The sequence below is a fragment of the Phalacrocorax aristotelis genome, chromosome 2, assembly GCF_949628215.1.
Source record: "Phalacrocorax aristotelis chromosome 2, bGulAri2.1, whole genome shotgun sequence".
Taxonomy (NCBI): domain Eukaryota; kingdom Metazoa; phylum Chordata; class Aves; order Suliformes; family Phalacrocoracidae; genus Phalacrocorax; species Phalacrocorax aristotelis.
In genome coordinates this window covers 50,943,806-50,965,305 of record NC_134277.1, presented here as the reverse complement: position 1 = coordinate 50,965,305, position 21,500 = coordinate 50,943,806, and the positions used below count along the sequence as shown (strand labels likewise).

Genomic DNA, 21,500 nt, shown 5'->3' with positions numbered 1-21,500 from the left:
CGAGCTGCCCTATAGCATTTTGAGCCCTTCTGCTTGACTGCGAGTTGTCTGAGATGCAATGTAAAAACACAATCCAAGTGAAAGCTTCAGTAAAACATACATTTTGGTGAGGTCGTATCTTTGTCCGTGATAATTTTAGAGGCTGTGGCTAAACAGGAATAAGATCTCCATCCTCATCATCCTGGGGGGACTTTCATTAAATTCAAGGGAGGGGGGAAAAAAAAAGCGCCTTATTTTTATACCAGAGCAGTCTTTCCTACTTCTGTGTTTTCCATGGCTTTTTTTTACCTCTGGGAAGGCATTAATGTAACCACTGATTTTCAGTAGCCATGTGGAACAGATATGCCTCAGAGTTCACCCTTGCTCTTCTGGTCTCGTCATTGAACAGACCATGGGGACCTGTTGGAGTGTACAACTGTCCTTGCCAAGGAAGTTCAGGCTTTGAGAAAACAATGCTAACCTTTCCTAATGTGAAGACAGGAACAGCATAAAAGTATTGTGCAAATGTCCTCATCCTGCATTCAAAAGGAGAAAAATCTTGAGCAATAAATCTAAAATCTTATGAAAATTATAAACTCTCAAAGTGTGTTAAAAATCAGAAATACTATGATATTCTATGTGGATGTGAGAATTTTAGCCTTTCCAATTGTGGTATTTGTTTTTCATTATGAAATAAATACATCAGTGTTCAACCTCTTAATGTGTCTAAGTTTCTAGAATGTGCCACAAATCCTGCATTTTTAGTGAGGCATGGACTTGGAAATCATGAAATTAAGAAATTTTGTTTGGAAAGATAAATCTTTAAAATGTACTATGAACTTCGTTATTTTAAGACTAAGAAATTAATTTTTGTCAACAAGTTGTTTTTTGGTTTTTATTTCCCTAAATAGCCATCTTTCAACTGTTTTGGGAAACAAGTTTGATCATGGCGCTGAAGCTATTGTGCCTACTCTTTTTAATCTGGTTCCCAACAGCGCCAAAGTGATGGCAACTTCTGGGTGTGCAGCCATTAGATTCATTATTCGGGTAGGTGTTCCTCTTTCACTTTGCTTGCTGGGAATATTCAGGTAGTGGCTCTTGGCAGAGATAATAAGAATTCTGAAATATAGGATTAGAAATCATTCTTTCGTGGAGAAGTAATTTTTCTCATAGATGGAAAAATATTATTTATCATTGAAACCAATCAGCAGCATTACCATTGTAAGATGAAGGAATAGGTGTGAAAAGCAAGTCTGTTCATTTTTTTTTTAATGTAATGTGTTAATTGTAAGAAGGCAAGTGTATTTCAGAGGTTAACTGTGTTTAACTGCCTTTTTGGAGAAGCTAGTGGTTAAGAAGCTAGTAAGAATTTTAAAGAAGTTAAGAAAAAATTGAAACTGTGAAGTTAATGATAAAGTTGAAGAGGCCAGACGTACGTGGATCAGTTCAGAAAGCACAGGTTCATGGAAGACAAAACAACAGAGATTTTAATTCTCAGGATTAAGAATTTTCTAAGATGAGTCCTTAAAGCTGTAGCATATGGAAGAGGGGAATTCTGTATACTAGCTGGGTTTTAAAAATTGGCTGTTCCTTAAGCATCTGCTACTGACGGGTGCCTGAGGCAAGATATTTAGGTAGATTTTTGGGACTTGTGCTGATACTTTTGTGTTTTGGATAGAAGTGGGAGGTTGTAGTTTCTGCATTAAAGGCTGTGGTGTTCTTAATGCACTTACTGCTCTTCGCTGTGATCTCATCTATAGTTGTAATTTTGTAAGTTGTTGGAAACCTAAGTGGTTTAATCACTCGCACCTTTTATTGCCAGCCTCAGTATGTGTTGGAATCTGTACTTATTCTGTCTAACCATGCCTCTTGAGAATGTGCTCTGAGACTTCTCCATTACAGTTGCATCAGCACTTGGGCTAAGAACTGTTGGCGTTTTTCCCCCAGACTCTTACAGTGTAGTGTGAGATGGCTAATGGCACAGAGTTGAGAGCGGAGGAAGGAATACACCTTACACAAGATGATTAAAGTTGTAAGAGAACACTAGCAGTAGTATTAGATGAGCTTAGGCATGTGAGAAACTAACACTGTCTTATTGTTTACAGGAGCCAAATCAAGCACGAGAAAAGCAGCATGAATTAAAAATTCAGATTATATTAAGTTGGCTTCATTGGTTTGGTTCGGTTGGAGACAAGCCTTACACATCAGCTGTAGCTGCCCTAGTTTTGTTAAAACTTTTGTTATTCGTAGCTGTAATTTAACATAACAGATTAGAGGCATAGAAGCTAGAACATCCTATCCATAGGGTTCAAATACCCAACCAATAAATGGTTTATGCAAGGTGTTTTCACAAAAAATTCAGGTTTCGGTGGAAAAAGAAAGAAAGAAATACAAGTCAAACAAAATGCAGTCCCAGTCTCCTTTGGGAATCTATCCTTTGGATTAAATGAGAGTTAGTCAGGGAGTGTATGATAAGTTGAATATTTAGAGGCCAAGCCATTACAGCTATTGGAGTCAGCGTTTTGCTCAAAAACTCCTACCAGAATCCACTGGTGCTTCAGTATCTAATTGCTGAGAGAGTGAGTGTACATAAAAAGAGGGAGGCTGTATTACACCAGTGTTCTTGAATAGCTCCACCTCATCTTTGTCTCTTTCTTGGATTTCACATTTCTCCAGAAAGTCTGATTTCTGTTTCGTAAGTCAGGAAACCAATTGAGAAAAAAAAGTGGGGGGAGGGTGCATCCTGATGAGATGGCATGATGGCAGAAAATCCTTTCCAGAGGAAGGCAGGATTTGGGTTGGTCAATTGAGCTGCAAGGTAGATTGGGAGGAAGCATGTATCATTGCAGCTTCAAAGGGATAACAGATGAAATGGACAATCTTTAAGCAGAATGAAAGCAAGCCTGAGGCTTTGATTCCTTTGCAAAACACTTTCTAGAAATTACAATGTCAATAGCTCCAAAGACTTGTAACATATAGGTTTCTCCATCTGTAAAAACATTTTATTCTTTCCCCTGATAACTGCTTATTGTTCCCTTTCTGGCAGTCATGGGCCACTTTTCAATTTGAAAACTATGCAAAACACAAACAAAACCCCTAAAACCTTGTTTAGAAGTATATCAGTACAAACTAATGCAACTGTAAGGCTCTTCCAGATTTTTTGATTAATTCCCTCCTAATTCTGAAGCTGGCCGTACTCTGAGAGCTGATAATTATCTCTCAGCTTTTTTGGTGATTTGTGTGTTTATATCCCGCAACAATAACCTAAGGAGAAAGTATGATATGTGAGAATTGTTCAATACTGTACTTTTTAGGCAGGTTTTTTTTTGTAGACTACAGTTTCACGCTGTATTGGGGACTGTTTTAGAAGTTGTGTTTAATCAAGGAAGGAATAAAAAAATGAACTGAGAATGGATTTGTTGGGCTATGTTACTCTTACTTGGAATTAAAATGTTAATACTTTGTGTCTACAATTAGTTAAGATAAGCTGAAGTAAGGCTGCTTTAATTCTGCATTTAAGTATTGCATTTGGATTTAATGTAGTTTATCTTATCCACTTTCAAATGTAGTTCACAGGTTTTCTTTTCCCATGAGCATGTTAGGTGTTTCTGTATAGGTTATATATATCACCTTGCTCACATTACATGTCATGCTTTTATTATTTTATTGACATATTTTGCATTAAAAGGAATTTGGTGTTTGTAGCATGAGTCGTATTGATTGGTCCCTAAAAGAATGCCCATAGTTTCAGATTGATTGATTTGCTTTTTGCTCCATAACTCTGATTTTTAAGACTGCTATGTCTATTGCTTTTCTTCTTCCTGTGGAAAACTAAAATAACATTTGCTTACTCATTTGAGGAGACACTTAATTTGCACCTTCGTATATGAATACCGACAGCTAAACACTGCGTATCATGATGTGATTGTTGATGGCATTGATGTTTGCTTGACGTTTTGGAAAAAACTAGGTTTAATCAATTCACATGGTAGCAGCAGTCTCTTATTAAATAGTATTCTATGTTTGGTTTCAGTAAGCATTTTGAAAGATTGCAATTTTTATTATATTGCTAATTCTGTTTGACTTAATTAGTACAGTACAAATTCAGGAATATTTTGTCAATAACTGCTTGGTCTTTTTTTTTCTTCAGCATACCCATGTGCCACGACTTATACCTTTAATAACAAGCAACTGTACCTCAAAATCAGTTGCAGTTAGAAGGTGAGTACATTATAAATCAAATTATTAAAGCTGTTGCTGTTCTAAACATGATGATCATATGTTGAAAATAAACATATTTGAAGATTTATTGCCATTAACTCTGAAGACACAACTGTGTTATCCAGCAAACTAAAAAAATTGAATTTCAGCAAAGTTAGATGATGTTGAGGAATGGTACTTTCTGCCATATTGGGGCATGTGCACTGTACCCTTCTGCAGGATTTATTCTAATTTAAAATGTTCTTAACACTTGTTCAAAAAGTACCTTCTGATTTAAAATCAGAAGGGGAAAAAAAAAAAGCTGTAGGTGAATTTGTATTGCTCAGTCTAATGAGAATAAACAACATGGGTATTGAGAGGAACTGGGAGAGCAGGGAACAGAGATGCATGTCTTTTGCAAAGAACCAGTGTGAGCCTATTAGTTACTCTTAGGGCCAGACTTGACAGGCCTAGTGAGGTTAGCTCTTGTTAAAGCACTACAGCATACTGCGTGCAGCGTGTGCCAGTACTTGGCGCTTCTGATGCCAGGAGGACTTCGTAACATTTGTGCAGTGTGGTTTGAATGCGTGGAGCTAGGCTGTTTGATACTGTGCCCAAAATAATAAACCTACTGCGCTGGGGACTCTGGGATTGAGACAGTGGCTGCTACCTTAGATAGGACCTTGTGGATCAATGTGCTGTCATGTTTAACAACTGGAGCGTATCTTCAGCATGGTGCTTTTTCCAAGAGCATGATACTTGAACACCTCGATTGGCTTTTGACAAAATTAATTGGTTTCTGACAGGGTGTCATTTTCTGCACAGAATTTAATGAAAGCAGTTAACGTTGTTTCTGGACCCACGCGAGCCCTGAAGGCGATATAGCTGTGTGTATGCAAGAAATAGCTTGAACATCTAAACTATTTGCTCTGACTCTAAGCTGTCTTTGCATCCAAAGCAAGTATTATCTCAAACCAGATTATACTGACCTGTCATAAATTCTGCTTTGACTGCAGAACAATTCACAGGGCTTCAGTGCCTCCACTTACAACGCTTGCTGAGAAACATTAGGCTGTAGGTGGCTATGGTAATGCAGTTCACAATCCAGTGAGCAACAGTGAAGGTGGCCAAAATCATTGTTTTCATACTGACTTCATTCCTTTGGAAAGACAAGTGAAAATTAGATCAATTATAATAGTGAAGAGCCTTTCAGGGTTCCTTGCCATGTCTTGTAAGTGTCCAAAGGATTTGGGAAGAACAAAAAATGAATTCTGCTGCTCCAGAACAGGTCAAAGATGCAACATAACCAGAAAAAGCACTAGTTCCAGACAGTAACGTCCACTGCCTTTTTGAAGACTCATTATCTTCACTTTCCTAATCCTTGTCACTTCCATTTGTTCACCAGGATATAGCTTCAGACATATTTTTAAGTATGGCTTTTGCTAATGGCTGGCTGCTAAATTGTCAAGAATTCTGAATTAATAACGAATAAGGTTACGTAACTTAGTTTGTACAGTGCCAGCAAATCTTCAGGAGTGTGTTGTGGTTCAATCCCAGTGGGCAACTCAGCACCATGCCCAGTTGGATGGGGGAGAGAATCAGGGCAAAAGTGAGAAAACTCATGGATCGAGATACAGACAGTTTAATATGTAAAGCAAACACCATACACGCAAGCAAAGCAAAACAAGGAATTCATTCACTACTTCCCATCAGCAGGCAGGTGTTCAGCCATCTCTGGGAAAGCAGGGCTCCATCAAGTGTAACGGTTACTTGGGAAGATAAATGCCATCACTCTGCGCGTCCCCCCCCTTCCTTCTTCCCCCAGCTTTATATGCTGAGCATGACATCATATGGTACGGAATATCCCTTTAGTCAGTTGGGGTAAGCTGTCCCGGCTGTGTCCCCTCCCAACTCCTTGTGTACCCACAGCCCACTCACTGGTGGGGTGGGGTGAGGAGCAGGAAAGGCTTTGACTCTGTGTAAGTGCTGCTCAGCAGTAATGAAAACATCCCTGCGTTATCCACGCTGTTTCCAGCACAAATCCAAACCGTAGCCCCATACTAGCTGCTGTGAAGAAAATTAACTCTATCTCAGCCAAAATCAGCACAGAGTGCTTTCTGTGTACAAGGCCCTGTACTGGTGGTCTCATGTTTTCCTTTATGCTACATACTCAGTAATGACAGATGAAAGGATGGGAATAGTGTTTGGGACAGAAGTACACTGCCATAGTAACATTATGTTGTGACTTAATAGCTGAATTTGCAAATTATTTTTTTAATACTAAGATTTTATAGTTTGTACAATTTTTAAACTTTATTGATTTTTGTTGGTTATTTTGGGGCTAACATGTAATAACATGGAAGATGGTTAATTGAACCACATCTTATGTTTTTTGAAGTTTAGGATCAGTTAGCCTGCCTGTTTGCTTTCAATACAGAATATTTTAACTTTGCAATAAGCTGACCAACGTCCTTATTTGACAGATAAATATACTTTTAATATGTTTGTTTTCCTCAGGGCAAAAGAACAAAGTTACTGTTCATTCTGCAAGCACATTAGAGAAATGAGTATTAATTATAACTTTTTGTTCTGTCTTTTTAGGCGCTCCTTTGAATTTTTAGACCTGTTGTTACAAGAGTGGCAAACGCATTCATTGGAAAGGTATGGACCAATATACTTTTCCCCAAAGAATAAATTGCTAATGAATTTTAAGACAGAAATCTCTTCACTGAATCCTTAAATTAGATTACGTTGTTCAGTATTGGCCAATTTTTCTAGCATAGACAACCCTTCTAGCGTAGCAGGTCATGTAGCTCATTCAGGTGCCAGAGAAGAGCGCTGTGTGCTCCAGCCTTGACTTTGTGTTGCCTTCTCACCCTCTGCCTCTCCTCTTACACCACATGTGAGCAAAGCGTACCATGCTTTCTCAGAGTTTCACTTATAGCATGTATCCTGTGCAGCAAAGATGCACTGGTAAGCATCTGTATTTTTTCCTGAATGGAGGAAATTTGTGTGTTTGCCTTAGAAGAGAGCAAGTAGTGTTAGGCTAGAGGACTTTTCTAGTAATAGTTAAGAGCACACTGTAGCTTCTGCGGGTAGATAGGAAAATAGTAAGAGCATCAGCTCTGCAGAATGTACACTGTAAGCACAGAGTGAGAGCAAAGGGACTGCTCATCCAGCTCCATAGTCACCTTTGAACCCCCCAAGGTGCTCCTGAGAAAGGGAACGATGGGGAGATAGATCACCCAGTTTATGTCAGAGTGTGTGTATGTGTATTAAAACAGAACAGAACAAGACTCTGCCTCCTATCCTCCCCCCCAGAAAAATGAAAACTCAAAACCCTGAACACGTCTTGAATTAAAGTCTGTGTATCATCACAATGTTTGATTATTCTGGTGGGCCCTTTGCTGTTCTTTGTGTGTTGAGGTTTAGAACTGATATGCCAAAAGGCTTTCAGAGGTGAATTTCCAGGAAAGCAAGCTCGCTAATTTTAACTTTTTCCTTTTTCTTACTATTAATATATATGGGAAAATGGTTTTTCCATTTCAGGAAAAAGGTGTCTTTATAAGGGTATTTAAAAATAACTTTTGAAGTGTGTTAGGTGGATGTATGTCTGAACAGTAGATTATAGGTTTCTTTGAAGGAGGAAGCCTACCTAAACATTTACAGAGGGTCCAATTACGTCATCAGTATGCTTAAGCATTTGTTTTACTTCATATCTTAGAACTACTATCTCAGCTGGATTTTACTTAGAGAAATGTTAATTACGTGTAAAAGTTTACTTCTTAAAGTAGAATTTGGAGTAGCAAAATAGCATGAGGAATGTCTGTCTTCTAGGCATGCAGCTGTCTTGGTTGAAACAATCAAGAAGGGCATTCATGATGCTGATGCAGAAGCAAGAGTGGAGGCAAGAAAGTGAGTGTTGATTACATTTTGCTCTGAAAAATTGATTGTTTTACATGAGTGATAGAAGGCTCTAATCAGAGGTGAGTAGCTAACTGTGGCTGAAGAAGAGGACACAAGTTAGGTTGAAAATTGATGTTTCTGTTCTTGGAGCCCTGAATAAATATCCAGTTTCTTTTGCAAAAGGCATTCTGAAAATTGAGGCATTTAATACTGTTGTGCAGCATTTGAGATTTCCACTGAAACAGAAGTCATAAAGGTTGATGTTGCTGCATAATCATTCTTTTTTTCCACCACTCCTTTAAATTATTAAACAACTGTAGCACTTTGACTATTGAGTAGGCCAGAAAATAATTTCTCTTGCTTCTCCACAGAATTGGTAAGTGAATGTGAGAATTTCAGAGGATAGGCTAAGTTATTTTGAAAAGATTAATTTAGTCAATGCAGCTGGTTTCTTTTACAATTTGATGAGCATTATTGTATACATTACATGTTTTCAGTCTGAGTTCCTTCCCCCCCACCCCTCCCTGTCCCTGGTTCATTCTGTAATCTTTACTTCCTGACACCACACGTAGAAAATACAGAGCAATTACTTGTCATTATTCTTTTATTTTGCAGGGCTTATCTGGGCCTTAGAAATCACTTTCCTAGTGAAGCTGAGACACTGTACAATTCTCTTGAGCCGCCCTATCAAAGAAGCCTCCAGACCTACTTGAAGAATTCTGGCAGTATAGCATCTCTCCCTCAGTCAGACAGGTCATCCTCCAGCTCACAGGAGAGCCTCAAGTAAGGGTCATTTAACTGTTTCTGAGCCTATAAACAAATAAAAACTGTTTCTCAAAAACAAATGAACTAGACTTTGGTAGTATACAAAAAAGCTGCAATTGTATTTTGTCACTAATTTTTTTTTAGTAAAGTCTTTTGTTCTGTTTTGTCATATGACAATATTACCCCAGCAAGGTGAAAAATAAGGGCAGCCATTAACTGGATATTGGCAGGCTGTTCTTATTCATATATTTATTCTTTAGCAGCCTCTGTTACACCAAAATATCTTGAAGGTTCACATATTGATGTCCAGAATTCTGGTGAAATAACTAAGTCTAGGAAAGTAGTAATTACCTTATTCCTTTTTTATCCCTTTTCACTGGGAAGTATGAGAAAGAGATATTGACAGTGAGATCCATTCAGATTGGAGGTTGTGTTTTCCCTGTCTTCACAGTATTGAATAAGTATTAACAGTATTTTGCAGCCGTGCTAATTACTTAGAGGGTGGGTATGTGCTGCAGTCAGTGGTGTCTTAAAATGTATAGGCAATCCGAGCTGAATAGATTAAAGTTTGCTTAGGTACCAATAGCAAAAGAAATCCACAGAATTTTTTTAGTGGAAACATAAAATAATAGTAGTAGTAGTATGTAGTAATTTTTTCCTTTGAATTCTAGAAAGCTTCTTCAAAGTATTTAAACCCATTAAGATTTCAATTCAGAAGCTTTGTTTGCAAAGCCAGAGAACTTGTCTGCTCACTTCTGACTTGAAAGCAAAAGACTGCTTTAAATACCAGAGGCTTTCCCTCATCTTTGTCAAATCTTATCTTTTCTGTGATAATTGTAATTATAAAAATAATTTTAAAAATAATTCTCTGATGTAGGCTATTGCTAACACTTCCTTTTCCACAAATGTTTATTCAAAGATTAATTACTCTTGTTTAAATTAATCTATATTCCCTGCCTGAAAATCAAAGTGCTGTTAATGAGTTACTAGTAATAAAATGTTAAAAACTGAATTACAGAGAAATTAGAATCTTAAAATACTCTTAAATCCTCAAGTGAGTGTTACTTCCTATATTGCAAGATACGTAAGTACTGCAATACAGAAAGGGAGGAGTAAAATACAAGATGACCAGAAGAGATCATTATATTGGGAATTAATTTTTAATTTTCATTAATTTTGCATTTAGATGCTTTTTGTTTTCCCTGTTACCCAAAACTGTATTTCTGGTTTCTAATACAGATGCTGAGTTCTCCCTGTATAGATATAACTTAGGAAACACGGGTATGGGTTTCCTTAAAAGTCTGATCCTCCATGACTTTTGACCCTCTAAACTTACAGCTCTTACAGATCATTGATCAAAAATGCCTTTAAAGAGCATGGTGGAATGAGAGAAATGTGGTGACTTGTCCCTGCCTATATGAACTGCTTAAATGAAATGTCAATTGCAGTAGATGGTGCAAGTGCTGAAATTATAACAGTTGTCCGGGCTTTCTGTGTGGACCAGCTTGTAAGGTTAGGATACACCCATGAGCTCTGCCTGGGCCTCCTCGACCTACTTGCAGCAAAACACATCCAAAACACTAGTTAGTAATGTCAGAAAAGCAGGTATTATTTATGTTAAGCTGCAAATACGTGATCTTCTGTGACGATTTAGGTAACAGTGCTGACCTCTATATTATTATTGAGAACTTGAGCTAATAAATGGGATAAATACACAATATTATGCATCTCTTTTCTCTCTGCTTTTTGATTTAAAATTAGAGAGGGATTATTTTTACTAAAGCTGAGGCTCTAGACTCTGGTTGTAGTTTGACTGTTGATGAAATAGTCAACTATTTCAGCAAATACAAACCTTCCCATTCAGATAAATATTTAGATGGCTAGGTGTGAATCAATGAATGAAGTATTGTGCTTTTCCCTGGTCTCTCTGACTGCATTTTACCCTTCTGCACCAGGCAGAAGGAAGGGCTCACAGTTAAACTTGAGTAGACAGAAAGATTTTGCTTTAGCAACTACTTATTTTTGCAGTAAGAGTAAAGGGAAATTGAGAGAAACCATAGAGGAAAAGACATGGGATTTTTCTCCCTTTATAAATTGTGGGAGCCTCTAACATTCAAACAGGGGAAATTAAGTCTAGTTGTGTGGAAGTTCCAGCATTTTTCTTTCTAATTTGTAACTCAGTTCTTGGGAGATAGAGGACTGGGGGAGGTTTATGAATTGTACACCTGTTTTCCTTGTTACTGCAGACACTACTTCACATCATTTCTTTCACATAAGCTTTTTGTGTAGCTCCTGCTATTTTTGTTTGACGGCTGAAGTAGATCATCAGCCCTGTGGTTAAAACACTGTACTGACCACCTTAAACGTTGCTGTGACCAAGTCTGGAATGCCTGAACTTTGGGTTGGCGAAGTGTGCCTATTGGTAACCTCAGGGTTAATGCTTTGTGATGAAGATGTAATTTCATAAAATACAAAAGGTGAGATGATTGTGTTTTCCTTACATTCTGTATTTAGCTTGTTTATCTAAAATATGCTGAGAAAGTTGAAGGGGAGGAAAGAACAGAAGTGGTTTTTTTTTTCTCTCTCTCTCTCTCTCTCTCTCTGTTATTGTTGTCTTTTGGATCTGATACATGAGACTTATTGGGCTTATTGCCCTTTTTTATTTTTCAGTCGGCCTCTATCTTCTAAATGGTCTGCAGCCAGCCCAGCAAGCCTTGCAGGCAGAGGTAAGGTGGTTGCTATATAGTGCAATGCATAATAATTGTTCTTTATGTTCTTTGAATTCAAAGTTTTAAATGCAGCTTAAAATCTTACTGTCTTAAGCATTTACCCTGCTTCCAAGTTGAAAATTGGCATGTGTCATTACAGACTGCACCTGGAGCTGATTGCCACATGCTTGCTTTTCATTTTATGTGTTTTCAGTTGTAGCAAGTATAAGACATGATTTGCTATGTATTGGTACTATTAATGGATCATCTGTCTTGGAGTTTTGTCATGGAACAGTCACTTTCAAAGATGCAAAACATTACTCTATGGTCTATTCATGATTATTAGGCTTATGGCAGTTGGAATTGAAGAACTTGTACCTTTCATCTATTCCCACGTAGCTGTTGCTCTTTACAAAAAAGCAAACCCACAGATTTGAAATTTAGAGAGTTTTTGTCTTGAGTTTTAAGAATTCAATATCTGATTTCGCTTTTCCCATAATGTGTTTGTAACTCTTGCGGAGTAAATAATTGAACTCCGTTTTACAAATGGCCAGTAATTGAGAGGGCTTGTTTTCTGGATACTGAAACTGTTCAGGGGGAGTCAAGTTTTGAAGACATAAATTGGTGGTTGAAATTAGCTGAAGCTAATAGTTAATATTCAGTAAATAATGGGAAGTGATTATAAAAATACTCTGCAGAGGATTAGACCCCAAAGCAAATCAGGGTATACATTCAGTTTGCACATGTCTGTCTTAGCTGAAGTGTGGGGATATTATCTTCCCTCAGTATCACAAGGGATGCTGTGAATTTCCTTATGTTTGTGAAGCATTCAATAATGTAATAAATCACATAAATTTTGAGAATTATGTAATTTGTACTAGGATTGGGAGCACATAGTTTGTATTAAATAATGGAAAAATTTAATGCTGAGTGAAGGTAAATACCACTGTAAAATAAACAGTTCTTCATCTGAATTTCATGGCAACACCAGATTTAGTTTGCTTCTTAACCTCAGTAATACTTAGTGTAAGTCAAGTTAATATTAAACAATTTAACGTATTTTTTTCTGTACTTTTTGCAGGTATGCTGCGGTAGTAGAAAATGTTAACCTTTCAAATTGGATTAATTTTATTAATTACCAACTAATTTCCCAACTTTTTAACTAGTTTCAGGCAGCAGCAAGAGTGTCCCAGGCCCAGGAGCTCTGCAAAGGTCTCGCAGCGACATTGATGTTAATGCTGCCGCAGGTGCAAAGGCCCGCCATGCTGCTGGGCAGACAGCTGGAGCTGGGCGCTTGTCAGCAGCTGGTCTACCTCCGGGATCTTATGCTTCACTAGGTAAGGGAAACATCTTTACAATACTGTAAAATATTTTTTGAGGTTTTTGATAAAGTTATGGGGAAAATACTTCTACGTATGAAAAATTGTCATAACCTTTAGTAGTATTGGAGTATTGCAAAAGAGCAGGTGTTCTGATTTAAGTTACCAACTTTGCTAGTTGTTTTTTTTTTTCTTGTGCTGGAAGAATGCCAATGCAAAGCATGTGTCCATACTATGCTCTTTAAATGTGTTAATTTGGGATTGATATTAAGAAGTGAAGGTACTGCTCCTTCCAATAAACAGCAAATGGTGGTCAAGGATTTCTTGTTTTTAGAAGTAATAGGGAATTGAGTGTTACGACTCTTGATTTTTCCATTTTTCTCAGCTCTTTAGCATTGTTGTAAAATAGCCAGCTAAAGAGACATCTGGTGGTAAGTGGTGGCTTCTTCATGTAGTACAGAAGTCTTTTACATAATAATATACAACACTGATGTCATAGATTCCTTCCTAAGCATGTTGATGGAACTATGTGTATGTTTTTATGTAGGTGACAGTCTTTGTTGATAGCAATAGACATAAAAAGTGCTACAAATTATTAGAGTGCAGAAAAGTTTTTGATAGTGGTGGTGGTGGTAGATGCTAGAACCTCCACTAAGTGGGGAGGATAAAGGAGTATAGGCATGTTTTTGATCTTTTTAGGTTATCCATACTGCAGGGGTAGCAATGGGGGAAGTGAGGTTCAGTGTTCACAAAACTGTTAGTTTTTTCTTCTCGGCTTACGTGCCAGCTAGACCACCAAGAAGGCATGTCCTAATGGCATTGTGGCCCAAGACGATCACAAGAGAGGCAGAGAAACTATATAGTTCTTTTGATTTACCTTGTGTTTGGGGAGATGTTAGGATACACCTAGCCTATGAATTTCAAAGTTTCTGGTTGTGTTTTTTTTTAAAAGAAAATTTAAGTTCAAAACTATTTTAAGTGAGTTGATTCTTTTGTCATCAGGGCTTACGTGAAATGGTTTGAAGGCAATTGATTTTAGGATTGAGTTCATGAGGTGAGCAATCTGACTAGAAGGAATACTTGCTGCTTGAAATAGTAATTTTGGATGTGGGCTCCCTCTAGTGCCCACAGAGGGGGAATCAGAAAACCTGCTGGGTAGCCGGGGGACACCGACGTTTAGGCTGCTCAGTTTGCTTGGTGGAGATACGCTTGTGGTTATTGTTTGAGGAATTCCCAGTTCCTCCTAACTGAATGCCTAAAAGCCTGAAAGAGGTGGGATGACTATTCTCCAAGATCAGAGTATTGCCTGGTCTGTTTTGGTGTCAAACAGAATTTATTCTGAATCTCAGAGAAAGCTAGAGTTCAGTTCTTGTGAGAAGTAGAAGTGACACAGAGTATGGTGGTAGAAGGGAGAAAAAGTCAAAGGGAAAGCAAAGACAGATATCTCTCTCTGTTAATCTGGCTTCTTCATGCTGCTGAAATGAAGAAACTACTTTTGGTCTTAAGAGTTTCACAGAAAATTAGCTCTTGATTGGAATATTGGTTTGCTTTCAGAACATTTTAAGCAAGATGTGATTCATGCCCAGAATTTTGAAAACAACAGTTGAGAAGGGCACAGAGGTTTTCAAGGAAGTAAATAGTGGTGGGTCTATGCAGGAAAATAACAGAAATTAAGAAATAGCTTATTCTCTTTGTGTAGCTTACAGATTTGGTGAGTGGAGGTGAGGGAGAGGAAGAAATAGGCACTAAGTCCAGGTCGTAGTCTTTTGAAGGATTTGAATAGCTGGGAAGCTTTGCCTTGCTAGCAGGTGCAATCACTTGTGTAGAAGAATACGTTGTTTTGCCATTTGAAACCACCACTGTAATACTAAAAGTAAAGTCAAATCCTATTATAGATGGTATAAGGACAGTGATAGTCAAGGAGACCAAGGTTTGTTTGCAGTCACACAAAAGCAATACTGCTTGATTGATCTTGGCCCATTCTCCTAACAGTTTTTTAGTAGTGGTAAGGTAATCTAAAGACATATACCTGTCCCCTCTTAGCTATGGAGAAAGTGTGACTGTGGTGTGTTTGGCTATGGATTAACCATGGAATCCACCTCAAAATACTGTTTGCTCTCAGCTTTCAAAAGATATCCTTAAAATGAATGGAGTGTGGATCCAAGCAAGTTCCATGTTTCAGAAAATGGGCTAATTTGTAAACTTCTCCCTTCTGTTCATTTTAAGGGGGTGGCTTATGCTAAATCCACATATGGCAACTTAAATGACAGAATTGTCAGGATAATGCTGAGCATGGTACTAAAATGCCTAGATAATGTTACTCTATTTCCATAATGCTTTCCACATCTTCTCAGGTGTTGCCGTCAATATCAAAACAAATAACATTGTCGCCTCTGGAGATAGAATTTATTTTCATTTTCACACTTAACTACAGAGAAACATCCACAGTTTCCTTAAACAGCTGCCAAATTTAGAGCCTCAAAGGACCACAAGCTCATGAGCATAGTAATCTATAATTGTCTCCACCCATCTCTTCCCTTTTTATTATTAATAGAAGAACTCTTTCTTGCTTACTTACGTTTGTTTGGGTTTTTTTAAAGACTGTTCTAGAAGCATGAGGACATTTTCTACTTCAGTTGTTCTAAATGTTGACTACCTTTGACATCCTGAAGTATTAATGTCCTTTTTGAGGAGACTTGAGCTGTAATTATGTGTGTTTCATGCTAAATATTTTGATTGTTACTGTCAGAATATGTATGCACTACCTTCCTGCTGAACTGGTAAATCTTTAATGCTTTTAAACCAGAGTGGAACTTTCTCCCAATTGTCCTCTATGTTTATTGTGATGTCCTTTTTCCCTCCTGTCCCTTACTCCAGGTGGGGCTTCATGCTCAGCAACAAATTTCATAAATGTTGTGGTTCAGTAATGATATAAATATGTATTGATGCTTCAGTAACTGTTAACACCAAACCAAAACCAGCTTATAAATATTTCACTGTAAGGGTTTCCCTCAAGTCTGGGTAATACAGAGAGATTCAACATCTCTGTGCAGGGTACTTGTACCCTGTTCTGTAATTTTGTACCTTGGACTGAGAGAAACCAACTTTATTTAAGGTAGCTTATACATGCATGAATTAGGTAAACATGTCTGCTGTATTTAATATTAATGTATTTTCCTTAATTAATGTTTTATGACTCTGCTGTGAACACCTTTATTCTAACACACTAAGTTTTCCATGTTTCTTTGCCTGCTTTTTCAACAAAGAGGATACTTCTGACAAGATGGATGGTAAGAAATTGTTTAGTCTGTCCTCTAATTTGATTAAATACTTAATAAAGTCTTTTATGTAAAATTATTGCTGTTTAATATATTTGTCTGTTCATTAACAAAGTACTGTGCTGTTTTCATTAACCCCTATGTAATCTTGATGTCTTAATATATGTGTTGTATTATTGCTATATTTGTCAATGTTTTTGGTGATTGGACTGTACCAGCAACAGAAACTGTATCAGAAAATGGATGTTAATCCTGCTTTTTAGAACTCTATAAATTACAGAGCAGTTCTGTAATCAAGACATGCTTTTTAAAATTAGCTGTAGTACCATTGTTTTTCATAGTTTTACCTATAAAGTCAAATTTTTTGACTTCGCAGAACAACAATGAGACGAGAAGATGCTTGACCACATTATTAGGGATTTCAAACAAACAAACAAGAAAAAAGCAAAAAACCCAAAAATCTTCTCTTTCAAAAGTACTCTGTCAGAATCTAGCCTAGCTACATAACTTCAAGTGCCCCTAAATTCTGTAATAGAATGTAATTGTATTAAAGAGTAGTTTATTAAAGACCTACCTGGTAAAATAGCTTACCAAGTGTTCCACCTAGGTTTTAGTGCTTACCTTTCCTTAATTCACTGTATTAAACACATGAAGGGAGCTGTCATGTATTTTTATCCTAATTGCAGAGCAGTTGAGAATCAGGCTTCTCATAGCAGTTGTCTGTTTCAGGTGTGCATAAGTCATGCTTCTCATATAATAAAGTGACAGAGTCCCAGCTTGGTGCTCGATAATTCTAGTTCTAATTTATTGCTGGGGAACATTTAACAAGTCGGTTATGTTTGCTACTTACTTAAGAATTCTTGTCACGTGTTTATTAATGGTACACGTTATAAAGAATGAGTAGTATACTGGAAGCAAAGCAGGCAAGATTTTTCATAGAAATGAAAACAGTAGGAAGGTAGATCTCTAAAACCCAGAATCCTGAATCATTTTAGAGCACAGATAATCAGTTTCATGAGACATACTTTTCAGAAGAATGTGAGCCATTTTTGAGTATTGCAGATGGCAAGCCTACTTTAATAAAATGAGGGAGGTTTGTACAGGGTAGTAGTGTCTCTCTCTTATTTTCATCTCAGATTTCCTTATGTTGCATATAATAGGGTTTATTTATAACTATCTGTCTGCGATAAACACTTAATCTTGAGCTTTTGCACATTGTCACCAGCAATAAAGGTTCTTAGGGCCATGTGTACAAGCTTTTTCTTTTGTTCAGACCAGAGGTCACCACTAATGGTGTCCCATGCATCCGTTTAAAAATAGTAGGGGAAGTGCTACACAGTTGATCACAATAACAGGTTTTTTTCTTCCCCAGAGGATATCTGTAGGGATGATGTGTGAGGCAGAATGAGTACAGCTTAGATCAACAGCTGGAGTTGTATGATACAGCTGCTCTGATCTAACTGCCACAAGGGGGAGCTAATAATTTTTCTTTTTCCTACTGGTCTTGGCCACATGTTGTTACCACTTCTTTCACTAGTGCCTAGTAATACTTCATTATCAATCACTGTAGGTGAACAAACTCCAGAAAACTGATTTCATAAAACAAAAGTTAATAGTATTCTGTTGTTTAGCTTTTGGAGCTGACAGTGAGCCTTTAGCTATCCAAAGCAGGTGGTAGCGCAAGGGTGGACAGGAAGGAGGAGAGCCACCCCTTTTAGGAGCAGCCAGCTACTAGCCTGCTTAGGTGTTGCATAGAACCTGCTTTCCAAGATCCAGCTCTGGAATAATGTTGGATTTTGGGGGGTATGTTTAGGGTTTGGATTTTTTTATACAGGCTGGCAAATTTGATCTGGAAGACTTTGAGGCAATCCTACATATGTATTACTGTAACTGATTTTAGTGAAGAAGCATTGAAATTTACACTGAATTAATTTTTTAGGGGGAGTTTTTAAAAGTAGTGCCTTGAAGATTTTTTTTTTTAGAGGGAGTTTTTAAAAATAGTGCTTTGGAAGATAGTATAATATGAGACAGCCATAGCCAGATTTGCAGAGAAAGTTAAGTTCAGGCTAGCCAAAGACCTTAACAGACATTTTAATCATTGTAGTTCTCTTTCAAGGCAGAAATGGCAGAGAGTGAAAACAAAAATTGAAATACCCTTTGATTTTTTTTTTGAAGCATTTAACATTTTTAATCACTACTAATATATATTTTATTTCATAATCAGATTTCTTTCAAAGGAACTTAAAGAGAGGAACGACTGCTGTTTAGATAGCATCCCATCAATTCCTAAGTACTGATGTCAGTAAAAAGATTTGCCTGACTCTGATTTTGTCATAATCAAGCCTTGTTAAGCTTGGCATACTTCTGCAAGTGTGATCTGCTTTCAGCAAGCTTATATTACTTCCCGTTCCCTGAGCAAAATGTGATCTCGTACAGGTAGATCTTCGGAGTAATCCTGGATTAAATGCCAAGAAATCGTCTTTGCTGGCAGTTCCTATCAAATGTTCCCTGTCCAGTGTGGGAAACATTGTCCATGTATTTTTCTTTGAGATAATTTATAAGTAGTTTGTAATTTCAGACGAGCTTGCACTAAAAAAATGCCTGTTTTGATCTGTACGTGTTGTTTTGACCTATCTCATAGACTTTTTTCTTATTAGTTTTTTTGATGGTTTTGTAACAAATTTGGGAGGCAGTGCTATATATTGTGGTGTTGTTAAATCACTAACAGTATTGCATAGATGTTTCTTGATAATTTTGCTTCAGTTCAGTAACAGAGTTGTAACACAAAAGCTTTAGAGCTCTTGACTTGATAAAATCTGTCAAGATGCATAAGATTAATCTCAAAGGAACTGGAGAGACAGAGTTGTTTGGAATGTCATGTATTTTATTATTTTTTCTGTTTAGGAACAGCTTCCGAAGATGGTAAGAAAATATTTTGTTAGAATAGCTAATGTTTTCAGCTTCATATTTTCATTGATACATATTAAGCTTTAAAAGTAGAATGTGGTCTTTCTGGGGCTTTGTGGAGGTTCATAACTCCAGATAGCTTATGCATCTAATACTTGGTTGCCATGTAGTATTTTTAAAATTCTTTTGCTTTTATTTTAATTCTCAAGTACTCATTTGCAATAGAAGTGTCATTGCTTAACATTTTTAGTGTGAGAATATAAGAGCTTTATAATTTTGCATTTGGTTTTTAAAGCGAGTCTTGTCAGAATACTTCATCAAATGTCTTCATGCTCTGGGAAGCAGGTGCTACTATTACTCATCTCTGAGACTCGGGAATTCATTTTCAATATGCTATTAACATTTAACCCTATCATTAGTGAATGGATATAGAGACTTCAAGTGAGTTAACAGTTCATTTGCCTCACAAATACAAACTGTTTTTTTTACTTGAATAAAATTGAATCAGGTTCCAAGTGATAATGGAACATAGTATCAAAATAGTGGCACTCTGTATTCCTAAGTTTATGGGCCAAATTCTGTACACAGTTACATGCCTTGCAGTCTCACAGCACTCAGTGGGAAAACATTGCCATTGCACGGGGATAACTAGTAGAGTTTGGACTAGTTAACCTAACCATCTTGCTAGCATATTGTTTTCTAATAGTTTAGTGAATAACCTCCTTTATCCTGGTTCTCTTCTTATAGACTCTCATCTATGGCTATTCCCTCTACTTGGATGAATATTATTAACTTGGTTGGTCTGCAAATTCTGCTGTGGAAAGCCTAAAGAGGCTAGAACTAAATAACAGTCTGCGTACCTAATTCTTCTGGGTCAAATATTGACTCTACATGTCTAGAAAAAATTCAATTATGCTGTTTTTAAAAGTGGATTACTTGTTGAGCTAGATCCACCCTGTACAAGCTTTTTGGGTTTTGTTCTTGTGAATTCTAAGAGTTATGGTTAGCATGGTTTTGTTTTTTGTTTCATTTTTCTGTTGTTTGAGAGGTTGGCTTAGGATATGTAGTACACTGCTACTTATTTTCTCGTATGAATAATATTTCAGTTACCTGTAATTCTTCCATCTGGGGTCTTCCTTTCTTTTCTAATTTCATTGTATACTCTGGATGTTAAGACAAACATGGCTAATAGTGCAGAAGGGTTTAACCCAAAACCAAGACGGCTTGGCATTCTAGAGAGAAGCAAATCAATTGTTTTAGTTGTAGATACTCAGTTTAATTTATCACTTCCTCAGTTCCTCAATCTGTTGAGGAGAGTAGTATTTCTTTATATCATGTTGTCCCTGAGAAGTACGAAATGTACTTAGTCTTTGCAAAATGCTGTAAAGCTTGGGAAGCCCTGTAGAAGTCTCTGACTGCGGCCAGGAAAACAGTAGAATCTTCAGTAATAGGAAAGCTAGTATTTAGATTTCTAAAAAAGGGAGTGAAGTTAGGAAGAAACCTTAGAACCCTATTAAAAAACAGCATAATTTTTGTAGTTTCATGGCAGCAAAAGTAGAATTACAACCACAAGTAATCGTGACAAGACTGTACCTGATATAGCAACATCAGCATTGCCTATTATTTAATAAATTGCCCTTTTTTTAATATAATCGACCCATTTATGTAGGAAGCAAGAACTAGCTAGCTAGTTCAGGGTGTTTAAATGATAATGTGTAAATTGTTCACTGAAACATGTAGCATCAGGGGAGAAGTATTTTGATTCCTCAACTATCAAGTCCGTCAAGGTGTTCAAATTTCTACTAATTATCCCAAGCGAATTTTCACCAATTGAGCTACGTTATGCTTCTTTTTTTTACCTACAGAAACTTAAGAAAATATTAGTAAATGCTACTGATGCTTTGTTTTCTACATTACTGTGAAAAACTGATTTAATGCCATTTTTCTTTTATAGGTCGTATACGAACAAAGCTTTCCACACCTTCTGTTGGTATTGGAAATTCTAAAACGGATTCCAGAGGACGGAGTAGAACCAAAGTGGTGTCACAGTCTCAGCGTATGTATTTTCTGTTTGTCAGTTATACCCGATAAAGAGGCCAAATGTTTAAGCATATATTCATTGACCAATGGCTACAGTCAAAGTTAATTTGTAAAAAAAGCTACATACTGAGTTGTTGTTCTGTGCCTTAGGTTCATCATCGCCAGACAAAAATGAAGGTATTTTTTTCAGTGTTTTGGGTCAGTGGTATTTGCATGCTTTTTAAATTCATGTTGTTTTTCTCTGGACAAAATATTAGGTTAGGTCTTAGTTTGCCAATTAAATTAGATAATGTAACAGGAAATGAAATCTACCCTTAAATTCTGTCTTCAATTATAACTTCTCAACATTCTTTTCCCCCCCTTTCTGACCTCCCCAACACGAAACAGCAGTAAACTTC

At 37.0% G+C, this 21,500-nt stretch overlaps 1 protein-coding gene across 23 annotated transcripts in view; it reads left to right on the top strand.

Annotated features, from left to right (window-relative positions):
• The window catches only part of CLASP2 (cytoplasmic linker associated protein 2), a 153,989-nt gene that overhangs the window by 85,910 nt on the left and 46,579 nt on the right, over window positions 1-21,500 (top strand). For 12 of the 23 annotated variants that reach the window (XM_075083524.1, XM_075083521.1, XM_075083518.1 and 9 more), the window contains 10 exons: window positions 891-1,026; window positions 4,130-4,200; window positions 6,781-6,840; window positions 8,017-8,094; window positions 8,701-8,868; window positions 11,521-11,576; window positions 12,725-12,895; window positions 16,144-16,167; window positions 19,060-19,077; window positions 21,017-21,118. In XM_075083524.1, the coding sequence (XP_074939625.1) occupies window positions 891-1,026; window positions 4,130-4,200; window positions 6,781-6,840; window positions 8,017-8,094; window positions 8,701-8,868; window positions 11,521-11,576; window positions 12,725-12,895; window positions 16,144-16,167; window positions 19,060-19,077; window positions 21,017-21,118 (884 nt within the window). The remainder of the gene's footprint in view (window positions 1-890; window positions 1,027-4,129; window positions 4,201-6,780; window positions 6,841-8,016; window positions 8,095-8,700; window positions 8,869-11,520; window positions 11,577-12,724; window positions 12,896-16,143; window positions 16,168-19,059; window positions 19,078-21,016; window positions 21,119-21,500) is intronic. The other 11 variants (XM_075083525.1, XM_075083523.1, XM_075083520.1 and 8 more) reach the window with 2 other exon arrangements.